This window comes from Clupea harengus, chromosome 24 (assembly GCF_900700415.2).
Source record: "Clupea harengus chromosome 24, Ch_v2.0.2, whole genome shotgun sequence".
Lineage (NCBI taxonomy): Eukaryota > Metazoa > Chordata > Actinopteri > Clupeiformes > Clupeidae > Clupea > Clupea harengus.
Genome location: NC_045175.1, coordinates 10,499,671 through 10,525,878, shown reverse-complemented (window position 1 = coordinate 10,525,878; position 26,208 = coordinate 10,499,671). Strand labels below are relative to the sequence as shown.

Below are 26,208 nucleotides of genomic sequence, written 5' to 3'. Positions count from 1 at the left end.
CATACACCATATATGGCCGGACCTTTTATCAGTACCAACTGAGCTGCTGGTTGTGTCTGTAAGGTTTCTGCATGCCTTTTTAGGTTGTTAGCTTGCTAGCTTCAGACCCAAACTCCTTACTTCTGCTTTAAGTATACACTGCACACCTATAGGGTGTGGTACTAGTAACGAGAGGAAAGGTAAGTAGCACCAATGGTCCTTTCAAGCTTATTTTTTTTAGTTTTCACTTTCTTTAGACCCTAACTAACTACTAACCTATTAAATTGGTATTATAGTGTTCCTATGGTTCAACTGATAGAACCATGTGCTTACAACCCCAAGGTCATGGGCTTGATAGCCAGGAAGGACACACATGCAATCTGATAATGCATGATTCTACTGTATTGTAAGCCACTTTGGATAGAAGCATCTGCTAACTGAATACATGTAAAAGTGAATGCATTGATTCCTCCACTGCCAAACTGTTGTGTGACTGATAGCCTACCGTCACTTCCTTAATTAAGGTGCTTCCTCCTAGAAGGTCGTTGACCATCTCCTCTGGCAGCTTTGAGCAGAGCTGGATCATCATGACGTGTCTTTCCCACTAGCCATCCAGTATATACACTATGTAGTTTTATCTCCAACTTTGAGCCTACCTTCATCTCCACCTCCAAACTGCTCCCTCCTAGGGAGTCTTTGACCATCTCCTCTGTGACTCGGAAGTTAGCTGGCAGCTTTGAGCAGCGCTGGATCATCATGGGGTTGAGGCCATTCAGAAACTGATAGCCAAAGAACTCGTCCTCATCCCAGTGCTCCTGAACGTATTCTACAAAGCATGCTGTGTCAGAACATCTGCTACAGGTACAAACAGCACTTTCATTTTTTTCAGTAGAGTGATTCTGAGCAGGTCATTTAAGATGATTTAAGTTTAAGATGATTACCAATGGTTTTGTTGCTGTGTGCACCAATGATTATGTCCAGTTGCTTGCACATGTTGGTTTCCCATGTCTCTTTGCTGTCAACTAATCTTGCCACCGCCAGAGCAGCTAACCTACACACACAATACATGGGTATACAGTCCAAACATTATGAGTGGAACTCAGCTTGATATACAACCTATGACCAATCACAACTTACTGTGAACATCTTGTTAGTTACTATTATATTAGATATTGTATTTGTTCGGTCTTCAATAATGCAAGGCTGTTTTGCAAATGCTCGCCGCTTCTATGCAAAATACAGTAAAAATACGCGGTTCATGTTAAAATCACTACAGTTTACTTTTAATTAAAGCATACTTCAAATTAAATCTAGTTATAAATATTTAGCATTTCCACCAATGAAATCTATTACCTAAGTAAAAATTAGACTAAAAGCACACTTCAAATTCAGGCTAACCTAAAAACAGAAGACGATTACACTTTTCATTGTACAAACAATAATGCTGAAATGGTGAAGCTTGGTGTTGGCCCATCGCTTATGAACTATCTAAATGAAAGTGGGAATAATACAGTAGGTGCTTTTAGCTGAGTGTAGAGGGCAAATCCTTGAAAATATTACTGTTTATTTTTGACTACAGCATACTTAAAATTGAATAATACTACTACTATTACTACTACTTCCACCACTACTACTACTACTAGACAGCATTCTCTCTATAATGTCACCTATACCAACTTAACTCTTCTGTGGTGCTTGGGTCTGAATGTAAATCATAGGTGAGAAAAAGGCAAACGGTGAACAGTCAGCATGTCACAAAAAGATGAACTCCACAGGAGGGTTGAAAAATGCCTTAAGCACTCACTGCGTTCCTGCATTGTAGTAAAAGTCGATGGTTTTCGTGTAAGAGAATCGGACTTCAGCAGGCATATCAAGGGCAGATTCATAGTGGTTAATGTGGGGCATGCCCTCGGCATACACTTTCCACCTGTTAATAGAATATTCAGCCGTGTTTTAAAGCAAATAACTTAACTTAATTTAATGTAGACACTCTCTGCTCATTCACTCTGGGCTCGCTGTCCACAAACCCAAATAGCTCCTGACGTTCCTCTAGCTGCCTCATCCTGTGTCTTTGGGCTATTGGGTTGGTGTCCTGGAACACAAGGGAAGCTGAAATGGAAATGTATAAAGGGTAACATTAATTGACAATCTGAATACTTTTTAGTTTAATACTGTTTATTTTCACAGGAATTGTTAAACACATTTGTCCAAAGTGAGCATTTTTGAAAAAAACTATACTTTGTACACATTATTCCCTGGTCATTGGAAAATGACTTTTTTTTTCTATTATTTTACTAGAAACACTGGTGTGTTGAGCCAATGGATATATCACAGTCTTCTGAGATATTTTTTTTTCAAAGACATCTTAAATATAAAATATATCAAATATATCATCAAATATAACACATGAATAAGAACTTCATATTGTATAGCCATCTGCAAGGCATCACCCAATGAACATCACAACAAATATGTAAGTATGATAGCAATGCAATCTCTAGTCCTGACCCTATGCAGGAGTTATACCTCATTTGAGCAAAGTACACTTTTGACATTGTACATCACAAGAAGACACACTATTGTTTGGTTACAAACAATATCAAAATGTGTGTATTATACAATCATGTTGTGTGTGTGCAGTACATTTCAAACACATCACCTCTGAACTTTCAAGTAGGCTACACGGGTACATGTGGATTCTAGCCTTTCTGAAATGGGAGTGCCTACCTTTGGCAGTTCTTAAAACAAGATTCTCCTCACAGCCAAGCCATCGGTAGCATGGGAACAAAATCTCGTCATCTTCGGGCGTCCTGACCAAGATTTTGTCGCAAAACCACTGGTTGTCAACGCCCAATATCGCCTCGGAGGAGAGCGTGACAAATGAGCTCTCCTAGGGACGCTTCGCACTCTACCTTAAATGTTCGCTCCTGATGAAAAGATAATTTAGAGTAAATACATCGTTTGCATATCATCCTCCATACCAAGTTTATTATCACTCTTTAAAATATTTCCTATTAAAGGTGAGGCCTATTATTTATAAAAGTGTTTTGAATCTGAATCGCTAGCTAGCATTCTAACTTATGCTTTTGTTGTAACCTGATTTATGTTGAGCCGTAAAATTAGTTTATAATTGTTTTTGCGGGTGTCATTCCTGGACAGTTGCCAAATCAGAAAACGATATCCTTGTAAAGCAGTCTTTGTTGACACCAAGGTGTCCACTTAACTAGTCTGTCTGTCTGAATTGATTACTGTAATTTGTTTTACAGAATTATTATACGGCTCAGTCGATCTGAATTGGCCATCCCAACGTTTGGATGTCTGATATTTCTTGATATTGACCACTGCGAAAAATGAATTACTGCTGTCAGTGACAACGGTCTTTGTGCTTCTAATTGACATCTTTCATATCATTCCACAAGTAGTTTGTTCACTGAACGTGACAGAAACGTGATCCAGGACGGCACACATCACGGAAATGTATTGAAAAGCAAAAAGCACTTGTAAGCTAGAAAGCTATTACTTAAGTGCAAACTACGTGGTCATTGGTCTTTGTAAGGAATTTGCATGTCTTTTAGGTAATTAGCTCACTATTGTTTTTTTACATATATTTAAACTGCTTACTGCTGCTTTAAATTATTCACAATTTGGCTGTTCTTGGTTTTAGGGAGGTTTTTGCTTATCATTTGTGTTATAAGCTCGCTAGTTTAAGTTGCTTTAAATGGGTGTACTTACCGATCCTTGCGAAAGTACCGAGGCGATATTTGCGGGCTTATTCTCACTCTCAGCCTCAGTACCACGCAGTTGGATGTAGATAGAGCTACCGGTATCAGAAAAGGGCCTCGTTCCAGTGTGCAATGTTACTAAGTAGGTCACCATGGCTATTCTGCAAAGTAATGGTCAGAGATTCCCAAAAGAAAATATTAACATGATAAATCACCTAAGAATCGACATGAAATCTAGAAGTCCAGAGAAAGTGAGTGAGAGAGAGAGAGAGAAAGAGAGTTTGAGTTTTCAAAGGTTTTAAAGGTTTCAAAGTTAAAATCAACAAACAAGCAAACAAAAAAAAATCATCATTTACCACTGAACATAGAACTCCTATTAATTACCAAATACTCTCAAACATTTCGATATTTTCAGTTGCTTTATAAAAGCGACAATCTATAACAAGTCTAGATTTGATCAGTATTTAAGACCATATATTTTTCATGCTAAACCCATTGGCAGACTTGGCACACCCTCTTCCCATTTCCCAACAGTATCACTTTTAGACCAGTTAATTCGTATGGAAGAAACTATTTTAAAAGCTTTAAAGACTTTAAACAGAGTATCTACGTCATTCTGGTCACTGATCATTAAAATTACATTACAAATTTCAGTTGGGTCTGACAGCATGTCACCAGTCTCAGGTGTGTCTATTTCATTCACGCTCTGGAAGCGTGATCTGACCAAAGCCCTTTGTGTTTTCCGTCCTAGCAGGTGAGATAATTTCGTTTTCTGTAAACAAACTATCCAAGAGCTCTCGATTATTAGAGGATTGTGCCAAATTCTGGTATTTTAAAATATTATTTTATAATGTATTCATGGCCTGGATTGTATCTTTGGTGACATTAAAAGTGTACTTTGGACATAATTTGTATCTTTCCATACTCCCACCAATTTCGTAATGATTTAAAAGTGTTCTCACCTTTAATAGGCAAACGGAAAAAAAAACTACATATATTTTAAAAATGGCTATCGTTTAACAAGGCAGTGTTAAAATGCCAATAAGCACTTTGGGATTTTATAGAGTTGATGAAGACAGAACATATTACTAGGCTATGGTCTGAAAAACTCTTTGGAACAATACAACAATTCATGAAAATATTAAGGTGGTGCTTAAAAGTATACACTCGATCAAGTCTAGCAATAGCAAATAGCGCATCTGTAAGACCATGTATACTGACTCATATGTTCATGCAATGTTACTGCAACTGCTACCAACAGTACAACAGATGAACATAAAAGACAGAAAAGTTAGAAAATAAAGAACACTTGTTCAGGGGGCACAGCTCACACTGTGTGTGTGTGTGTGTGTGTGTGTGTGTGTGTGTGTGTGTGAGAGAGAGAGAGGGCTCACGCTCACAAACGTTCCTACTCACACTATCCCAACATGCACTGTGTGTGTGTGTGTGTGTGAAGGAGAGAGAGAGAGAGAGAGAGAGAAGGAGAGGTGATAAAGTGCAATAATACAATAGGAATGCAGGCCTATAGCAATCAAGGTTGTGGTGTGTGTGTGTGTGTGTGTGTGTGTGTGTGTGTGTGTGTGTGTGTGTATGTGTGTGTGTGAAACTCACCTGTAACTGTAAGAGAAGTTGCACAGCTACTGTTGTAAGACGCGTAACAAAGAGAGCGCTGTCTGTGGTCTTCAAAATAAATCTTGAGAGTGAACTTTTCTTACATTCGAAGGCATTCTTATAGTACACTGGGGAAGGGATGGGAGGTATTAGTTTACGATTCTAAGATAGGCGGGTTTAGTGTGCACAAGCCACACCTTCAGGTCTGTCTCACACACATACACACACACAAACAAAGAGAAAGTTATGCAATGCCTATGTAAAAGTGCCTTGATGACAAACATATCTTCAATCTGTTACCAACTGTATGAAACAAATTATTGTAAGAGGGATGGATGTAAGTTGCACAATCACATTTCTTGGCAACGCCACGAGCAGTGTTGTGAATGAACGCGTTCAAAAGAACGCGTTCATTGAACACGTTCATTTTTATGAGAACGATGAACTGAACGTAACTTCATGACAAATAATGAATTTGAACGGTGAACACGTTCATATTATCTGAGGTCTAGCTAAAACATTACGGAATGTTTTCCTTCTACTGAGGAAATACGCTGTCTAAATCGAATGTTTGTACCATGTCGTTGGCCATAGTAATTGTTTGTTAAATTGCCCAGACAGACCATGTTTCGGTAAATTACCATATTTGGTAATTGCGTTGGTCATGTGACTCCACTTCTCACGGTGCAATGTTTTGATATCGCTTCACGGCATATTTAGATGGAGTAGCAGTTAACTTCGGGCATATTTTCACATAATTGAACGTTGCACTTTCTTGAAGTTGTGTTCGTCCACGTGAGTTTGACTTTGTAGCCTACCTTGTCATTATGTGTTTGTTATAGTTTAGCTTTCTCATAATTGTTACGAGCACTGTCACTTAATTAATCTAGCATGATGCACTGTTCGTGAACTCGCTTAGCATAAGCTGCTAATGTACAAATACGAGTGTTACAGGGTTTACGTATGCTAACTTTTGAGCGGTCTTTCGTTTAGTGTACATGCCCTTGTTGATCTGAGATTAAGCCAGTAGCATGTCATTGCTGAAGAGGTTAAATTATTACCTTTAGTTCCCTGTATAATTCATTATTTAAATGGTAGGCTACTACAGTGCTGTGTATTAATGTATATTTTCTGTTTGTACTTTACTTTCACACACACACACACACACACACATACAAACATACACCCACCTACAATTTATCCCATTCATTGTTGTTAATGCAATACAAAGAGTGAAGAATCAAACTGAATATCCAAGTCTCCATTCTTTTCCATTCTAATCGGATGACCCTCAGTGATTACACATTTCCCGAACCCCCTCTATAACAGTAGCCTACCCGTATAATTTCTGCGATACCTAAACCAACTAACTCGACTTCACCCTACATTACCCATGAATCATCGTACACACATGTATACCAAACAAGCAACGTATTCCAAGGCAACAGCTCTCGGTGTCAATATAAAAATGGCAAGTGAAAGCGAAAACAGAGACGCAGACTCAGCGAGTAGGCCTACATCCGATCCACCTTATTTTTATGTGCGGGATTTTTACACACTGTCTGATAAAGTTTCCGACAGTAAAAATCTCATCTTTCTGTGCCAATTATGTCCTCCTGAAAAATTAGCAATAATAAAAAAAAAAAATGAAACTGAACTATGAACTAGTTCAGAATTTAAATGGTGAACTATGAACGTGAACGATTCATGTTTACTTGTATGAACTGAACTTTGAACTAGTTCATGAGAGGTGTGAACGTGCACAACACTGGCCACGAGAAACAAAAGACAAAGGACAAAAGAACAGGTGGAGCTGAGGAGGTGGATATGCAAAATGGAATCTTACTCTCTATCTCTGTGTCTCAAAAGAAAATGTCATAAGAACACCAGCCAATCCACCCAGTTCTCATGAAATGTAATTTGGCACTGTCAGGGTTCCCACGCTTGCCTTGAAAAAAAATTCCATGCTACCTCCTGATTTTCCAGGTACCATATTAAGTGATGATCTATAGGCCCCTGAAGCTTTCCGCCCCCATCCGCGCCCCCCTCCCCTCACACACACAACCCCCCTAGGACACCTGACTACTTACTTGAGTTAAAAGATGTGCCAGTCAAGTCTACATTGTAAATGCTTATAGAGATTATGTCTTATTGACAATATCAATGCATGAAAAAAAAAAAAATCACAAAATAGCTAAAAGTAGATATAAGAATGAATGTTACAAAATTGATCAAGACTACACTGGTCATGTCAACTAGTATAGAAGTAATGTCACAGCCTAATGTGAAAATGTATTAGTAGTTAGCTAGCAATGCAAGCTAGCCAACACTAGCTACTTAGTTAGCAAGCTGAATGTTGGCTAGCAAGGATTGCACTGCATGTGCTTGCTAACCATCATTAATGAATCCAAATTCAAAACAAACTCCCCTAAATGTGGTGAATAACACGGTTTTAGGAAAAGTCAATGAGTGAAAAACATATGGGGATCAAACATAGTTCTAGTATTTTAAAAGCAAGGTAAAAATTACCTCAACAATTCTAGTGTAAGCTGCTAGCTAGCAAGTTGCAGCTAGCTAGTTAGCAAGATTGCATTGCTTACTAACTAACGTTGATAAACCCAGGTTTACCACACAGTTAAAACACAGCTACTTACATTTGAGGATAAACTTGCATAAGAAGTTTCACTGTAAATGTCAAGGCTCCCGTGTTGGCTGGGAAATGCATGTATTTGACCCTTCTATTGAGATCGCGAGTAACGTTTCTCGGTTATTATTCCCGAAGTCCACCAATCCGAAACTATACTTTTAAACCACCAGGTTGCCTGCATCAAATTCCAACATCCAATATACCAGATAGGATGCCAAGATCATGCTCTACAACAGGGGTTTTCAACTGGTTTTGTCCATGGGACCACCATTCTGACCAGAAAGTAATCTGCGGCCCACTGATGTGCTAGTGATTCATAAAAAAACATTTTACAGTCCCCTACCCTTCCTTTTCATGTTTGTAACCGCCGCCACGTCCCCTCCCCCCGCACACATATTCTGCCTATAATACTTGTCAGTTTAATTTCTTCGCTGAATATGGGTCTACATCAGTATTTTGGGCAATGCGACTTGGCTTTTCAGACATAAATATGTCGACGGGCCCAGGTATTTTATATATAAAAAAAGTCAATGGTGAACTGATCAACATAGGCTCATGTCGCGGACCCCATGCAATAACGTCGCGGACCACCAGGGGGCCACGGACCCCTGGTTGAAAACCCCTGCTCTACAACATGGGATCATCCATTTCTATCTACAGTAAAAGAGGTTCACATGTAAAGGGTTTTTATAAACTCATCTTAATTCTGTGCTCAATACTTTCATTTTATTACTATTTTACACATCATCCAATACAAATTTCCAGGACAACTGTTTCAATTTCCATGTAAGTGTTCACTTCTGCTCAGTTTCCATGACTTTTCCAAACCTGGAAAATGAAAAAATTAATTCCATGTTTTCCATGTTTTCCAGGTACCGTGGGAACCCTGACTGTGCCACTGTGCCCTGCAGATGTGACAATGCAGTACCAGTTCTCTCAACAGTGTATGTCTCTATCTATCCTCTATCTAATTAGTTACTTTGTTTGAGGCATACTTGATTACATTTAATAATAGGTTTGGTATTTGGCATTGTTACATTATTATTATCATTGTTATGCATTGATTGTTTTAAATGTAAATATGTATTTTAAATTCATACTTTGTTGTGTGTAATGTTTCTTTTGTAATGGCCATTTATTTGTTGAGATGAATTAAATGAAAAACTGTACTTTTCCCAGTCTGATTATCTGAAAAAGTTTCCATTCTTACCATACAAACCACACTTGAATGAACACACTGATTATCATTCAAGACCTTTAGGCCTGATGTATCAAAGTGTATGTTTACTGTTGATTAAAACTAAAATGGGAATAATGACATTCTCACTACTCTCAGATTACTCGTGCAGTTTGTGCTGAATAATAGCATAGGTAGCACTTTGGGGTACATTTTTTTCGAAAGTATGAAAGTGTCAAGGCATGACGAAGTAAAATCCTTTTAGATGGGGAAAATATGAAATGTCTACATGCACTGCATTGTTTTCACAGGGGTGTTTCATGATAACTAAATGTATTCCCTGATGGCTGTGGTGGCCTTCACAGAGAATACATTTAAAGCTTTTTCATGCTTATGAAATAAATGATCACGCCACCACCTGTGTTTTTTCCTGGCATTAGTTTGCATGGGGTGAGAGCAATAAGCCGTGACAAAATCAGTGTTATTCTCCCACACCATCTAGAAGTAGGACACTGGCCATAAAGTGCCATAAAGTGCCATCAATTTCAAAGGGAAAAAGCATACAATGTATGAAACAAAGTATTGTAAGAGGGATGTAAGATTGCAGATGTATGTAAGATTATGTATACATGCATACAAACACACACACACACACACATCTGAAACTCACCTGTAACTGTAAGAGAAGTTGCACAGCTACTGTTGTAAGACGCGTAACAAAGAGAGCGCTGTCTGTGGTCTTCAAAATAAATCTTGAGAGTGAACTTTTCTTACATTCGAAGGCATTCTTATAGTACACTGGGGAAGGGATGGGAGGTATTAGTTTACGATTCTAAGATAGGCGGGTTTAGTGTGCACAAGCCACACCTTCAGGTCTGTCTCACACACACACACACACACACACACACAGATAAAGTTATGCAATGCCTATGTAAAAGTGCCTTAATGACAAACCTATCTTCAATCAGTCACCAACTTTGAAACTAATTATTGAAAGAGGGATGTAAGATCGCAGATGTATGTAAGATTATGTATACATACTAACACACACACACACACACACACACACACACACACACACACACACACAGAGAGAGAGAGTTATGCAATGCCAATGTAAAAGTGCCTTGAGGACAAACTCACTGTGAGATTCTGTGGAAAGTTGCACAATCAAATCAATCAAAACGCCACGACAGACAAAATACCAGAGAAAAGGGGGAGCTGAGGAGGTGGCTATGCAAGCAAAATGGAATCTTACTCTTTATCTCTTTAGTTTAACTCAAAAGATAATATAAGCATGTAGAAAATATAAGCATGACTGAATCAACAAAGAACATCATATGTGTCATCTCTTGCTGTTTTACAATGGGAAGGCAGACAATCACTTAATTATCACTTGTAGGTGAATTCAAATGTTACAAGTGTTACCTGCTTGTGGTGGTGCTCTGTTTTTTTATGTTTTTTTTTTCATTGCCGTATTTGACTTTTAGTCCTTACAAACAACCGAATGTCTTAATGCCCTATATGTGTCCTGTTGCCGTCAGAAATAAAAAGTTTCCAGTCTTACCATACAAACCACACTTGAATGAACAAACTGATTATCATTCATGACCTTTAAGTCGGATGTATCAAAGTGTATGTTTACTGTTATTTCAAACTAAAATGGGAAAAATGACATTCTCACTGCTCTCAGATTACTTGTGCAGTTTTTGCTGAATAAGAGCATAGGTAGGACTTTGGGATCAACCTTTTTCAAAAGTATGAAAGTGTCAAGGCATGACAAAGTCAAATCTTTCTAGATGGGGAAAATATGACATGCCTTTACACGCCCTGCATTGTTTTTAGAAGGGGGACCGACCAACCTAATCAAAGCCTTTAGCCTGTGCTTACTGATCTGTTTATATCTGATGAAAGCATTTGTGTTGTTATGCTGTGGCATCTGATATGAAGGGTGTTTCATGGGAACTAAATGTATTCCCTGTTGGCTGGGGTGGCCTTCAAAGAAAATAAGTCTAAAGCTTTTTCATGCTTATGAAATAAATGATCACGCCACTACTGTTGTTTTTTCTGGCATTAGTTTACATGGGGTGAAAGCAATAGCAGTGACACAATCAGTGTTTCTCTCCCACACCATCTAGAAGTAGGACACCGGCCATAAAGCGCCATAAAGGGCCATCAAGTTCAAAGGGAAGAAGCAAGTATTGTAAGAGGGATGTAATATCGCAGATGTATGTAAGATTATGTATACATGCATACATACACACACACACACACACACACCCACACACACAAACACACACACAGAGATAAAGTTATGCAATGCCTATGTAAAAGTGCCTTGATGACAAACCTATCTTCAATCTGTCACCAACTGTATCAAACCAATTATTGTAAGAGGGATGTAAGATTGCAGATGTATGTTGTCTGTAACGGAGGCCTTAAAAACAGCTAGAGCAGCAGCTCAATCCTCGGCTCTCGTCCTGCTTGACTTATCAGCTGCGTTTGATACAGTCAACCACCGCATCCTTCTGTCCATACTGTCAAGGACACTCCCTCCTGAGGACACAATGGTCTCGGCGCGGATCTCGGACTGTCTTGCTGATTTATCCACATGGATGAAAAATCACCACCTTCAGCTGAACCTGGCCAAAACGGAGCTGATGGTCTTCCCAGCCAAACAGGCCATCCACCATAACATCAATATCAATATTGACTCTTTATCTCTTGTTCCATCCAAAACAGCAAGAAACCTGGGGGTCATTATTGATGACCAACTGACCTTCACGGCCCACATCGCCTCTGTCTCCAGGTCGTGCCGCTTTGCGCTATACAACATCCGCAAAATCAGGCCGTACCTAACCCAGTATGCCACCCAGCTGCTGGTGCAAACCTTGGTGAGTTCCCGCCTTGACTACCGCAACGCCCTACTAACGGGCCTGCCGGCTTGCGTGGTGAAACAATTACAGATGATCCAGAACGCGGTGGCAATAGCAGTGACACAATCAGTGTTATTCTCCCACACCATCTAGAAGTAGGACACCGGCCATAAAGCGTCAGAAAGCGCCATAAAGTTTAAAGGGAAGAAGCACACACTGTAAGAAACAAACTATTGTAAGAGGGATGTAAGATCGCAGATGTATGTAAGATTATGTATACATGCATACATACACACATACACACACACACACACACACACACACAAACACACACACACAGACAAAGTTATGCAATGCCTATGTAAAATTGTCTTGATGACAAACCTATCTTCAATCTGTCACCAACTGTATCAAACCAATTATTGTAAGAGGGATGTAAGATTGCAGATGTATGTTGTCTGTAACGGAGGCCTTAAAAACAGCTAGAGCAGCAGCTCAATCCTCGGCTCTCGTCCTGCTTGACTTATCAGCTGCGTTTGATACAGTCAACCACCGCATCCTTCTGTCCATACTGTCAAGTATGGGCATTTCTGGCAATGCGCACTCCTGGTTTGAATTCTACCTCACTGGGCGCTCGTTCAACGTGTCTTGGCAAGGTCAGCTGTCTGTACCTCACCTCCTCACCACTGGGGTGCCCCAAGGCTCGGTGATGGGACCACTTCTCTTTGCCATTTACACCACCTCGTTGGGCCCTATCATCCGCTCGCATGGGTTTTCCTATCACTGTTGGCATTGCATAACTCTCTCTCTCTCTCTCTCTCTGTTTGTGCGTGTGTGTGTGTGTGTTTATTAGTATGTATACATAATCTTACATACATCTGCGATCTTACATCCCTCTTTCAATAATTAGTTTCAAAGTTGGTGACTGATTGAAGATAGGTTTGTCATTAAGGCACTTTTACATAGGCATTGCATAACTTTATCTGTGTGTGTGTGTGTGTGTATGTGTGTGTGTGTGTGTGTGTGTGTTTGTATGCATGTATACATAATCTTACATACATCTGCAATCTTACATCCCTCTTACAATACTTTGTTTCATACATTGTATGCTTTTTCCCTTTGAAATTGATGGCACTTTATGGCACTTTATGGCCAGTGTCCTACTTCTAGATGGTGTGGGAGAATAACACTGATTTTGTCACGGCTTATTGCTCTCACCCCATGCAAACTAATGCCAGGAAAAAACACAGGTGGTGGCGTGATCATTTATTTCATAAGCATGAAAAAGCTTTAAATGTATTCTCTGTGAAGGCCACCACAGCCATCAGGGAATACATTTAGTTATGATGAAACACCCCTGTGAAAACAATGCAGTGCATGTAGACATTTCATATTTTCCCCATCTAAAAGGATTTTACTTCGTCATGCCTTGACACTTTCATACTTTCGAAAAAAATGTACCCCAAAGTGCTACCTATGCTATTATTCAGCACAAACTGCACGAGTAATCTGAGAGTAGTGAGAATGTCATTATTCCCATTTTAGTTTTAATCAACAGTAAACATACACTTTGATACATCAGGCCTAAAGGTCTTGAATGATAATCAGTGTGTTCATTCAAGTGTGGTTTGTATGGTAAGAATGGAAACTTTTTCAGATAATCAGACTGGGAAAAGTACAGTTTTTCATTTAATTCATCTCAACAAATAAATGGCCATTACGAAAGAAACATTACACACAACAAAGTATGAATTTAAAATACATATTTACATTTAAAACAATCAATGCATAACAATGATAATAATAATGTAACAATGCCAAATACCAAACCTATTATTAAATGTAATCAAGTATGCCTCAAACAAAATAACTAATTAGATAGAGGATAGATAGAGACATACACCGTTGAGAGAACTGGTACTGCATTGTCACATCCGCAGGGCACAGTGGCACAGTGCCAAATTACATTTCATGAGAACTGGGTGGGTTGGCTGGTGTTCTTATGACATTTTCTTTTGAGACACAGAGATAAAGAGTAAGATTCCATTTTGCATATCCACCTCCTCAGCTCCACCTGTTCTTTTGTCCTTTGTCTTTTGTTTCTCGTGGCCAGTGTTGTGCACATTCACACCTCTCATGAACTAGTTCAAAGTTCAGTTCATACAAGTAAACATGAATCGTTCACGTTCATAGTTCACCATTTAAATTCTGAACTAGTTCATAGTTCAGTTCATTTTCATTTTATTTTTTTTATTATTGCAAATTTTTCAGGAGGACATAATTTGCACAGAAAGATGAGATTTTTACTGTCGGAAACTTTATCAGCATATGCAGAGGCCATTTGGTACCGAGCTGGTTGTCATGTCAACTCCCTGACACCTTCTGACATACTAGCGCAACCACTTCTGCATTTTAGCCTAGGCCTGAGACTACAGGTCTGAGTTTTGTGCGAGACACACAAGGCACATTACATTTCAGATTTTCTCACTCTATGCCCTCGCTTTTCCTGAACCTTTGGCTTATTTGACTCATTTACAAATCTTCTACATCAGTCTGTCTGTGATGAGTCTCTCTTCTCTCTTCTCTTAGTTCTGGTAGTCGGACGACTCAAGAGGGACCTGTTTGGTGGAGTATGTGATGCCGTCAGCAGAGATCTTCACATTCTGAGTGCAGCACACAGGAAAGAAAGAAATATAATTAACACACACATATTCTCAGATTTCATTCATAAGTCTCTTCTCTTGTGAACAGTGAGTAGTCAGTATTAAAGTACATTGGGAGACAGGTGGTAACTCGGGTAAAGTGCTGTGTTATAATGTCTTACAGCATTATATATTCTACATATTTAGGGGATCTGATAATGCAGTTGAGAATATTGTTGCATATGTGTCAAATAGGACCAGACAGCCATAAAATTATGTTTATAGGGACACTAATTTCGGTCTGTCGAGAGGTAATAAATGAATTAGAATGGGTGCACTTTAGCAAGCTCTTATACAGTATGTATTGACTTTTCTTTCAAATAAATCTATCTACCTATCTATGCATACTTGTGAACAGACTAGCATGGTCAAGTTTTACACACATGATTCATTTAAGATTGTGAAACACCCCTAAAGCCAGAACACATGCTCACACCAGCAAACATATCACATCCCACCCCGAAAATACTTACTAGCATGCTAACATCAATAAAACGGTCATCTAATGCTTATCGGGACAACACGTTTCATTACCTTACATTCAAATGGCAGTGCTTGCCCTGTCATGAAAGTAAACCGTGAGGATAATGCCTTAGGTGTAAATGGCCAGGTCTCTTTCTGGGGTCCATGTAGTTGGAGAGTAGGGTGAGCAGATTTGAGTTTGTGAAAAAGAGGACACTTCGTCGTGGGACCCCGCCCCCTCCCCCGCAATTTGGAGGACAATTATCCTATCTGGCAACACTGGGAAGGCGGTCGACCAATGACAGTTCTCTCTACAGTCAGAGCTCGCGCAAGAAGGTGGAACGTAAGGGAGATATCCTTTCCAAAAACGTGTAAGGACGTAATAACTAGTTTGTGAAAGACCCAGAGAAACATAAATATCCGACGAAGAGAAACATAAATATCCGACGAGGCAAAATCCCTGACGTTTCTGGAATCCCTGACGGACGCATTTTTTAGGTCTCGAAAAGAGGACATGTCCGGGTAAAAGAGGACGTCTGGTCACCCTATTGGAGAGGAATGGGAATAAATTAAATTCACTTTACCTGCTAACCAGGTGTAGATGTCCATCTCTTCCGACACGTGGTGAGCAGGCGAGGAAAGCTGAGGACCCCCCTGAAGCACATATGCTCGGAATGTGGACTCGCTGTCCATAACACACATGGTATCACATAAGATAAATGTTTTCAGGAAATTACGTCTGTTCACACTGACAAATAAATACCTCATATGCTCTCACACTATGGATCCAATAACAGAGGCTATGAACAGATATTGGGTACACACGGACTTGGATTAATGAACGAGAATGGGGAGTTATTTGCAGATTTTTGCGCTGATAACGATATGGTCATAGGAGGCTCACTTTTCCCCCATAAAGATTTGCACAAGACCACATGGGTGTCACATGAACAGAAGACAGAAAATCAGAAAGACCATATTTGCATGAACCGGAAGTTCCGGAGATCCCTACCGGACGTTGCTTATATTTTCTAATGCTTATATTTTCTTTTGAGTTACAGATATAAAGAGTAAGATTCCATTTTGCTTGCTTAGCTACCTCCTCAGCTCCCCCTTTTCTCTTGTATTCTGTCTGTCGCGGCGTTCCCAAGAAATTTGATTGTGCAACTTTCCACAGAATCTCACAGTAGGTTTATCCTCAAGGCACTTTTACATCGCCATTGCATAACTCTCTCTCTTTGTGTGTGGGTTACAGATGCGCTCCTTAGCGCCAGCTACCCTCAGGGAGTTTGAAAAGGAACGAACGCGTCTCAGCCCGAAATCAGATTTTCAGTGCCGTGAGTGCGTGTGAAAACATGCAAAAGCGTCTTGAATGATAATCAGTGTGTTCATTCAAGTGTGGTTTGTAAGGTAAGACTGGAAACTTTTTGTTTCTGATGGCAACAGGCCACATATAGGGCATTAAGACATGCGGTTGTTTGCAGGTTTGTTGAGGGGGTCTTGACACACTACTACAAATCTGATGGAGATGTGCAGAGAGACACAGAGCTGCAGAAGTGGATCAGAGAGACATTCATCGAATGACTCCTGGGAAGGAAGAGCACAGGTGTACGCAGTCAAGATGCCTAATAGGAATTGAAAAACAGAAGTAAAAGATGTCAGAAACATAAAATGTACTAAGCTACACGACACACTCACGAGAGGAGCACATTTATAAGGACTAAAAGTAAAATACAGCAATGAAAAAAAAACATAAAAAAACAGAGCACCCCCACAAGCCCAATACTTTAACGAGAACTCAAGAGTCAAAATAAAGCAGCATGACTGGTCACCATTCTAGTGTCGTGACAGGAGATCATTACTGCTGCTGTATTCAGCCACTGCATGGCTGTGATCAGAGCTCAGATGTCTGTGGTATCCAGCCACTGCATGGCTGTGATCAGAGCTCAGATGTCTGTGGTATCCAGTGATGACCTGTGATGTCCTGTGATGTCCTGTGATGACCTGTGATAACCTGTGATGACCTATGATAACCTGTGATGACCTGTGATAACCTGTGATAACCTGTGATGACCTGTGATGACCTGTGATAACCTGTGATGTCCTTTGATGTTCTGTGGTAACCTGTGATGACCTGTGATGACCTGTGGTGTCCTGTGATGTCCTGTGATAACCTGTGATGTCCTGTGACAGAACTGATATTTTGTATGTACATGATGACACATTGCCATAATAGCGTGATGACACCAAAGCTTTTTTTTTTTTTTACAAATATCAACACTTGAGAGAGAGACACCATGCCATTTAAATGGACAGTGTTCCAGGGGTAGGGTGTCTCTTTAAGCAGATGAAGGAGAAGATGCTGAATAAAAAATCCAATAGATTCAATAATACAGTAAAATAACATGTGTGGCATACGGGTCATATTTGTATTTTATCCACATGGATGAAAAATCACCACCTTCAGCTGAACCTGGCCAAAACGGAACTGATGGTCTTCCCAGCTAAACAGGTCATCCACCACAACATCAATATCAATATTGACTCTTTATCTCTTGTTCCATCCAAAACAGCAAGAAACCTCAGGGTCATCATTGATGACCAACTGACCTTCACGGCCCACATCGCCTCTGTCTCCAGGTCGTGCCGCTTTGCGCTATACAACATCCGCAAAATCAGGCCGTACCTAACCCAGTATGCCACCCAGCTGCTGGTGCAAACCTTGGTGAGTTCCCGCCTTGACTACTGCAACGCCCTACTAACGGGCCTGCCGGCTTGCGTGGTGAAACAATTACAGATGATCCAGAACGCGGTGGCAATAGCAGTGACACAATCAGTGTTATTCTCCCACACCATCTAGAAGTAGGACACCGGTCATAAAGCGTCAGAAAGCGCCATAAAGTTTAAAGGGAAGAAGCACACACTGTAAGAAACAAAGTATTGTAAGAGGGATGTAAGATCGCAGATGTACTGTATGTAAGATTATGTACACATGCATACATACACACATACACACACACACAAACACACACACACACACAGATACAGTTATGCAATGCCTATGTAAAAGTGACAAACCGATCTTCAATCTGTCACCAACTGTATCAAACAAATTATTGTAAGAGGGATGTAAGATTGCAGATGTATGTAAGATTATGTATATACACACACACACACACACACACACACACACACACACACACACACACACAGTTACAGAGAGAGTTATGCAATGCCAATCAAAGGTGCCTTGATGACAAACCTACTGTGAAATTCTGTGGAAAATTTCTTGCGAACGCCACGACAGACAAAATACAAGAGAAAAGGGGGAGCTGAGGAGGTGGATATGCGAAATGGAATCTTACTCTTTATCTCTGTAACTCAAAAGAAAATATAAGCATGAGAAAATATAAGCATGATGGAATCAACAAAGAACATCATATGTGTCATCTCTTGCTGTTTTACAATGGGAAGGCAGACAATCACTTAATTATCACTTGTAGGTGAATTCAAATGTTACAAGTGTTACCTGCTTGTGGTGGTGCTCTGTTTTTTTATGTTTTTTTTTTCATTGCCGTATTTGACTTTTAGTCCTTACAAACAACCGAATGTCTTAATGCCCTATATGTGTCCTGTTGCCGTCAGAAATAAAAAGTTTCCAGTCTTACCATACAAACCACACTTGAATGAACAAACTGATTATCATTCATGACCTTTAAGTCGGATGTATCAAAGTGTATGTTTACTGTTATTTCAAACTAAAATGGGAAAAATGACATTCTCACTGCTCTCAGATTACTTGTGCAGTTTTTGCTGAATAAGAGCATAGGTAGGACTTTGGGATCAACCTTTTTCAAAAGTATGAAAGTGTCAAGGCATGACAAAGTCAAATCTTTCTAGATGGGGAAAATATGACATGCCTTTACACGCCCTGCATTGTTTTTAGAAGGGGGACCGACCAACCTAATCAAAGCCTTTAGCCTGTGCTTACTGATCTGTTTATATCTGATGAAAGCATTTGTGTTGTTATGCTGTGGCATCTGATATGAAGGGTGTTTCATGGGAACTAAATGTATTCCCTGTTGGCTGGGGTGGCCTTCAAAGAAAATAAGTCTAAAGCTTTTTCATGCTTATGAAATAAATGATCACGCCACTACTGTTGTTTTTTCTGGCATTAGTTTACATGGGGTGAAAGCAATAGCAGTGACACAATCAGTGTTTCTCTCCCACACCATCTAGAAGTAGGACACCGGCCATAAAGCGCCATAAAGGGCCATCAAGTTCAAAGGGAAGAAGCACACACTGTATAAAAACAAAGTATTGTAAGAGGGATGTAATATCGCAGATGTATGTAAGATTATGTATACATGCATACATACACACACACACACACACACACCCACACACACAAACACACACACAGAGATAAAGTTATGCAATGCCTATGTAAAAGTGCCTTGATGACAAACCTATCTTCAATCTGTCACCAACTGTATCAAACCAATTATTGTAAGAGGGATGTAAGATTGCAGATGTATGTTGTCTGTAACGGAGGCCTTAAAAACAGCTAGAGCAGCAGCTCAATCCTCGGCTCTCGTCCTGCTTGACTTATCAGCTGCGTTTGATACAGTCAACCACCGCATCCTTCTGTCCATACTGTCAAGGACACTCCCTCCTGAGGACACAACGGTCTCGGCGCGGATCTCGGACTGTCTTGCTGATTTATCCACATGGATGAAAAATCACCACCTTCAGCTGAACCTGGCCAAAACGGAGCTGATGGTCTTCCCAGCCAAACAGGCCATCCACCATAACATCAATATCAATATTGACTCTTTATCTCTTGTTCCATCCAAAACAGCAAGAAACCTGGGGGTCATTATTGATGACCAACTGACCTTCACGGCCCACATCGCCTCTGTCTCCAGGTCGTGCCGCTTTGCGCTATACAACATCCGCAAAATCAGGCCGTACCTAACCCAGTATGCCACCCAGCTGCTGGTGCAAACCTTGGTGAGTTCCCGCCTTGACTACCGCAACGCCCTACTAACGGGCCTGCCGGCTTGCGTGGTGAAACAATTACAGATGATCCAGAACGCGGTGGCAATAGCAGTGACACAATCAGTGTTATTCTCCCACACCATCTAGAAGTAGGACACCGGCCATAAAGCGTCAGAAAGCGCCATAAAGTTTAAAGGGAAGAAGCACACACTGTAAGAAACAAACTATTGTAAGAGGGATGTAAGATCGCAGATGTATGTAAGATTATGTATACATGCATACATACACACATACACACACACACACACACACACACACACAAACACACACACACAGACAAAGTTATGCAATGCCTATGTAAAATTGTCTTGATGACAAACCTATCTTCAATCTGTCACCAACTGTATCAAACCAATTATTGTAAGAGGGATGTAAGATTGCAGATGTATGTTGTCTGTAACGGAGGCCTTAAAAACAGCTAGAGCAGCAGCTCAATCCTCGGCTCTCGTCCTGCTTGACTTATCAGCTGCGTTTGATACAGTCAACCACCGCATCCTTCTGTCCATACTGTCAAGTATGGGCATTTCTGGCAATGCGCACTCCTGGTTTGAATTCTACCTCACTGGGCGCTCGTTCAACGTGTCTTGGCAAGGTCAGCTGTCTGTACCTCACCTCCTCACCACTGGGGTGCCCCAAGGCTCGGTGATGGGACCACTTCTCTTTGCCATTTACACCACCTCGTTGGGCCCTATCATCCGCTCGCATGGGTTTTCCTATCACTGTTGGCATTGCATAACTCTCTCTCTCTCTCTCTCTCTGTTTGTGCGTGTGTGTGTGTGTGTTTATTAGTATGTATACATAATCTTACATACATCTGCGATCTTACATCCCTCTTTCAATAATTAGTTTCAAAGTTGGTGACTGATTGAAGATAGGTTTGTCATTAAGGCACTTTTACATAGGCATTGCATAACTTTATCTGTGTGTGTGTGTGTGTGTATGTGTGTGTGTGTGTGTGTGTGTGTTTGTATGCATGTATACATAATCTTACATACATCTGCAATCTTACATCCCTCTTACAATACTTTGTTTCATACATTGTATGCTTTTTCCCTTTGAAATTGATGGCACTTTATGGCACTTTATGGCCAGTGTCCTACTTCTAGATGGTGTGGGAGAATAACACTGATTTTGTCACGGCTTATTGCTCTCACCCCATGCAAACTAATGCCAGGAAAAAACACAGGTGGTGGCGTGATCATTTATTTCATAAGCATGAAAAAGCTTTAAATGTATTCTCTGTGAAGGCCACCACAGCCATCAGGGAATACATTTAGTTATGATGAAACACCCCTGTGAAAACAATGCAGTGCATGTAGACATTTCATATTTTCCCCATCTAAAAGGATTTTACTTCGTCATGCCTTGACACTTTCATACTTTCGAAAAAAATGTACCCCAAAGTGCTACCTATGCTATTATTCAGCACAAACTGCACGAGTAATCTGAGAGTAGTGAGAATGTCATTATTCCCATTTTAGTTTTAATCAACAGTAAACATACACTTTGATACATCAGGCCTAAAGGTCTTGAATGATAATCAGTGTGTTCATTCAAGTGTGGTTTGTATGGTAAGAATGGAAACTTTTTCAGATAATCAGACTGGGAAAAGTACAGTTTTTCATTTAATTCATCTCAACAAATAAATGGCCATTACGAAAGAAACATTACACACAACAAAGTATGAATTTAAAATACATATTTACATTTAAAACAATCAATGCATAACAATGATAATAATAATGTAACAATGCCAAATACCAAACCTATTATTAAATGTAATCAAGTATGCCTCAAACAAAATAACTAATTAGATAGAGGATAGATAGAGACATACACCGTTGAGAGAACTGGTACTGCATTGTCACATCCGCAGGGCACAGTGGCACAGTGCCAAATTACATTTCATGAGAACTGGGTGGGTTGGCTGGTGTTCTTATGACATTTTCTTTTGAGACACAGAGATAAAGAGTAAGATTCCATTTTGCATATCCACCTCCTCAGCTCCACCTGTTCTTTTGTCCTTTGTCTTTTGTTTCTCGTGGCCAGTGTTGTGCACGTTCACACCTCTCATGAACTAGTTCAAAGTTCAGTTCATACAAGTAAACATGAATCGTTCACGTTCATAGTTCACCATTTAAATTCTGAACTAGTTCATAGTTCAGTTCATTTTCATTTTATTTTTTTTATTATTGCAAATTTTTCAGGAGGACATAATTTGCACAGAAAGATGAGATTTTTACTGTCGGAAACTTTATCAGCATATGCAGAGGCCATTTGGTACCGAGCTGGTTGTCATGTCAACTCCCTGACACCTTCTGACATACTAGCGCAACCACTTCTGCATTTTAGCCTAGGCCTGAGACTACAGGTCTGAGTTTTGTGCGAGACACACAAGGCACATTACATTTCAGATTTTCTCACTCTATGCCCTCGCTTTTCCTGAACCTTTGGCTTATTTGACTCATTTACAAATCTTCTACATCAGTCTGTCTGTGATGAGTCTCTCTTCTCTCTTCTCTTAGTTCTGGTAGTCGGACGACTCAAGAGGGACCTGTTTGGTGGAGTATGTGATGCCGTCAGCAGAGATCTTCACATTCTGAGTGCAGCACACAGGAAAGAAAGAAATATAATTAACACACACATATTCTCAGATTTCATTCATAAGTCTCTTCTCTTGTGAACAGTGAGTAGTCAGTATTAAAGTACATTGGGAGACAGGTGGTAACTCGGGTAAAGTGCTGTGTTATAATGTCTTACAGCATTATATATTCTACATATTTAGGGGATCTGATAATGCAGTTGAGAATATTGTTGCATATGTGTCAAATAGGACCAGACAGCCATAAAATTATGTTTATAGGGACACTAATTTCGGTCTGTCGAGAGGTAATAAATGAATTAGAATGGGTGCACTTTAGCAAGCTCTTATACAGTATGTATTGACTTTTCTTTCAAATAAATCTATCTACCTATCTATGCATACTTGTGAACAGACTAGCATGGTCAAGTTTTACACACATGATTCATTTAAGATTGTGAAACACCCCTAAAGCCAGAACACATGCTCACACCAGCAAACATATCACATCCCACCCCGAAAATACTTACTAGCATGCTAACATCAATAAAACGGTCATCTAATGCTTATCGGGACAACACGTTTTATTACCATACATTCAAATGGCAGTGCTTGCCCTGTCATGAAAGTAAACCGTGAGGATAATGCCTTAGGTGTAAATGGCCAGGTCTCTTTCTGGGGTCCATGTAGTTGGAGAGTAGGGTGAGCAGATTTGAGTTTGTGAAAAAGAGGACACTTCGTCGTGGGACCCCGCCCCCCCCCCCCCCGCAATTTGGAGGACAATTATCCTATCTGGCAACACTGGGAAGGCGGTCGACCAATGACAGTTCTCTCTACAGTCAGAGCTCGCGCAAGAAGGTGGAACGTAAGGGAGATATCCTTTCCAAAAACGTGTAAGGACGTAATAACTAGTTTGTGAAAGACCCAGAGAAACATAAATATCCGACGAAGAGAAACATAAATATCCGACGAGGCAAAATCCCTGACGTTTCTGGAATCCCTGACGGACGCATTTTTTAGGTCTCGAAAAGAGGACATGTCCGGGTAAAAGAGGACGTCTGGTCACCCTATTGGAGAGGAATGGGAATAAATTAAATTCACTTTACCTGCTAACCAGGTGTAGATGTCCATCTCTTCCGACACGTGGTGAGCAGGCGAGGAAAGCTGAGGACCCCCCTGAAGCACATATGCTCGGAATGTGGACTCGCTGTCCATAACACACATGGTATCACATAAGATAAATGTTTTCAGGAAATTACGTCTGTTCACACTGACAAATAAATACCTCATATGCTCTCACACTATGGATCCAATAACAGAGGCTATGAACAGATATTGGGTACACACGGACTTGGATTAATGAACGAGAATGGGGAGTTATTTGCAGATTTTTGCGCTGATAACGATATGGTCATAGGAGGCTCACTTTTCCCCCATAAAGATTTGCACAAGACCACATGGGTGTCACATGAACAGAAGACAGAAAATCAGAAAGACCATATTTGCATGAACCGGAAGTTCCGGAGATCCCTACCGGACGTTGCTTATATTTTCTAATGCTTATATTTTCTTTTGAGTTACAGATATAAAGAGTAAGATTCCATTTTGCTTGCTTAGCTACCTCCTCAGCTCCCCCTTTTCTCTTGTATTCTGTCTGTCGCGGCGTTCCCAAGAAATTTGATTGTGCAACTTTCCACAGAATCTCACAGTAGGTTTATCCTCAAGGCACTTTTACATCGCCATTGCATAACTCTCTCTCTTTGTGTGTGGGTTACAGATGCGCTCCTTAGCGCCAGCTACCCTCAGGGAGTTTGAAAAGGAACGAACGCGTCTCAGCCCGAAATCAGATTTTCAGTGCCGTGAGTGCGTGTGAAAACATGCAAAAGCGTCTTGAATGATAATCAGTGTGTTCATTCAAGTGTGGTTTGTAAGGTAAGACTGGAAACTTTTTGTTTCTGATGGCAACAGGCCACATATAGGGCATTAAGACATGCGGTTGTTTGCAGGTTTGTTGAGGGGGTCTTGACACACTACTACAAATCTGATGGAGATGTGCAGAGAGACACAGAGCTGCAGAAGTGGATCAGAGAGACATTCATCGAATGACTCCTGGGAAGGAAGAGCACAGGTGTACGCAGTCAAGATGCCTAATAGGAATTGAAAAACAGAAGTAAAAGATGTCAGAAACATAAAATGTACTAAGCTACACGACACACTCACGAGAGGAGCACATTTATAAGGACTAAAAGTAAAATACAGCAATGAAAAAAAAAACATAAAAAAACAGAGCACCCCCACAAGCCCAATACTTTAACGAGAACTCAAGAGTCAAAATAAAGCAGCATGACTGGTCACCATTCTAGTGTCGTGACAGGAGATCATTACTGCTGCTGTATTCAGCCACTGCATGGCTGTGATCAGAGCTCAGATGTCTGTGGTATCCAGCCACTGCATGGCTGTGATCAGAGCTCAGATGTCTGTGGTATCCAGTGATGACCTGTGATGTCCTGTGATGTCCTGTGATGACCTGTGATAACCTGTGATGACCTATGATAACCTGTGATGACCTGTGATAACCTGTGATAACCTGTGATGACCTGTGATGACCTGTGATAACCTGTGATGTCCTTTGATGTTCTGTGGTAACCTGTGATGACCTGTGATGACCTGTGGTGTCCTGTGATGTCCTGTGATAACCTGTGATGTCCTGTGACAGAACTGATATTTTGTATGTACATGATGACACATTGCCATAATAGCGTGATGACACCAAAGCTTTTTTTTTTTTTTTACAAATATCAACACTTGAGAGAGAGACACCATGCCATTTAAATGGACAGTGTTCCAGGGGTAGGGTGTCTCTTTAAGCAGATGAAGGAGAAGATGCTGAATAAAAAATCCAATAGATTCAATAATACAGTAAAATAACATGTGTGGCATACGGGTCATATTTGTATTTTATCCACATGGATGAAAAATCACCACCTTCAGCTGAACCTGGCCAAAACGGAACTGATGGTCTTCCCAGCTAAACAGGTCATCCACCACAACATCAATATCAATATTGACTCTTTATCTCTTGTTCCATCCAAAACAGCAAGAAACCTCGGGGTCATCATTGATGACCAACTGACCTTCACGGCCCACATCGCCTCTGTCTCCAGGTCGTGCCGCTTTGCGCTATACAACATCCGCAAAATCAGGCCGTACCTAACCCAGTATGCCACCCAGCTGCTGGTGCAAACCTTGGTGAGTTCCCGCCTTGACTACTGCAACGCCCTACTAACGGGCCTGCCGGCTTGCGTGGTGAAACAATTACAGATGATCCAGAACGCGGTGGCAATAGCAGTGACACAATCAGTGTTATTCTCCCACACCATCTAGAAGTAG

General features: G+C 40.4%; 1 protein-coding gene across 1 annotated transcript in view; it reads right to left on the bottom strand.

Annotated features, from left to right (window-relative positions):
* Positions 1 to 24,042, bottom strand: part of LOC105908834 (polyunsaturated fatty acid lipoxygenase ALOX15B-like) — a 28,391-nt gene extending 4,349 nt beyond the window's left edge. Inside the window, exons 1-5 of the mRNA XM_031561962.1 lie at positions 23,925 to 24,042; positions 2,007 to 2,088; positions 1,784 to 1,906; positions 921 to 1,030; positions 636 to 805 (exon numbers count right to left, since the gene is read on the bottom strand). Of these exons, the coding sequence (XP_031417822.1) occupies positions 636 to 805; positions 921 to 1,030; positions 1,784 to 1,906; positions 2,007 to 2,088; positions 23,925 to 24,042 (603 nt within the window). The remainder of the gene's footprint in view (positions 1 to 635; positions 806 to 920; positions 1,031 to 1,783; positions 1,907 to 2,006; positions 2,089 to 23,924) is intronic.
* Positions 24,043 to 26,208: the final 2,166 nt, after the last annotated feature.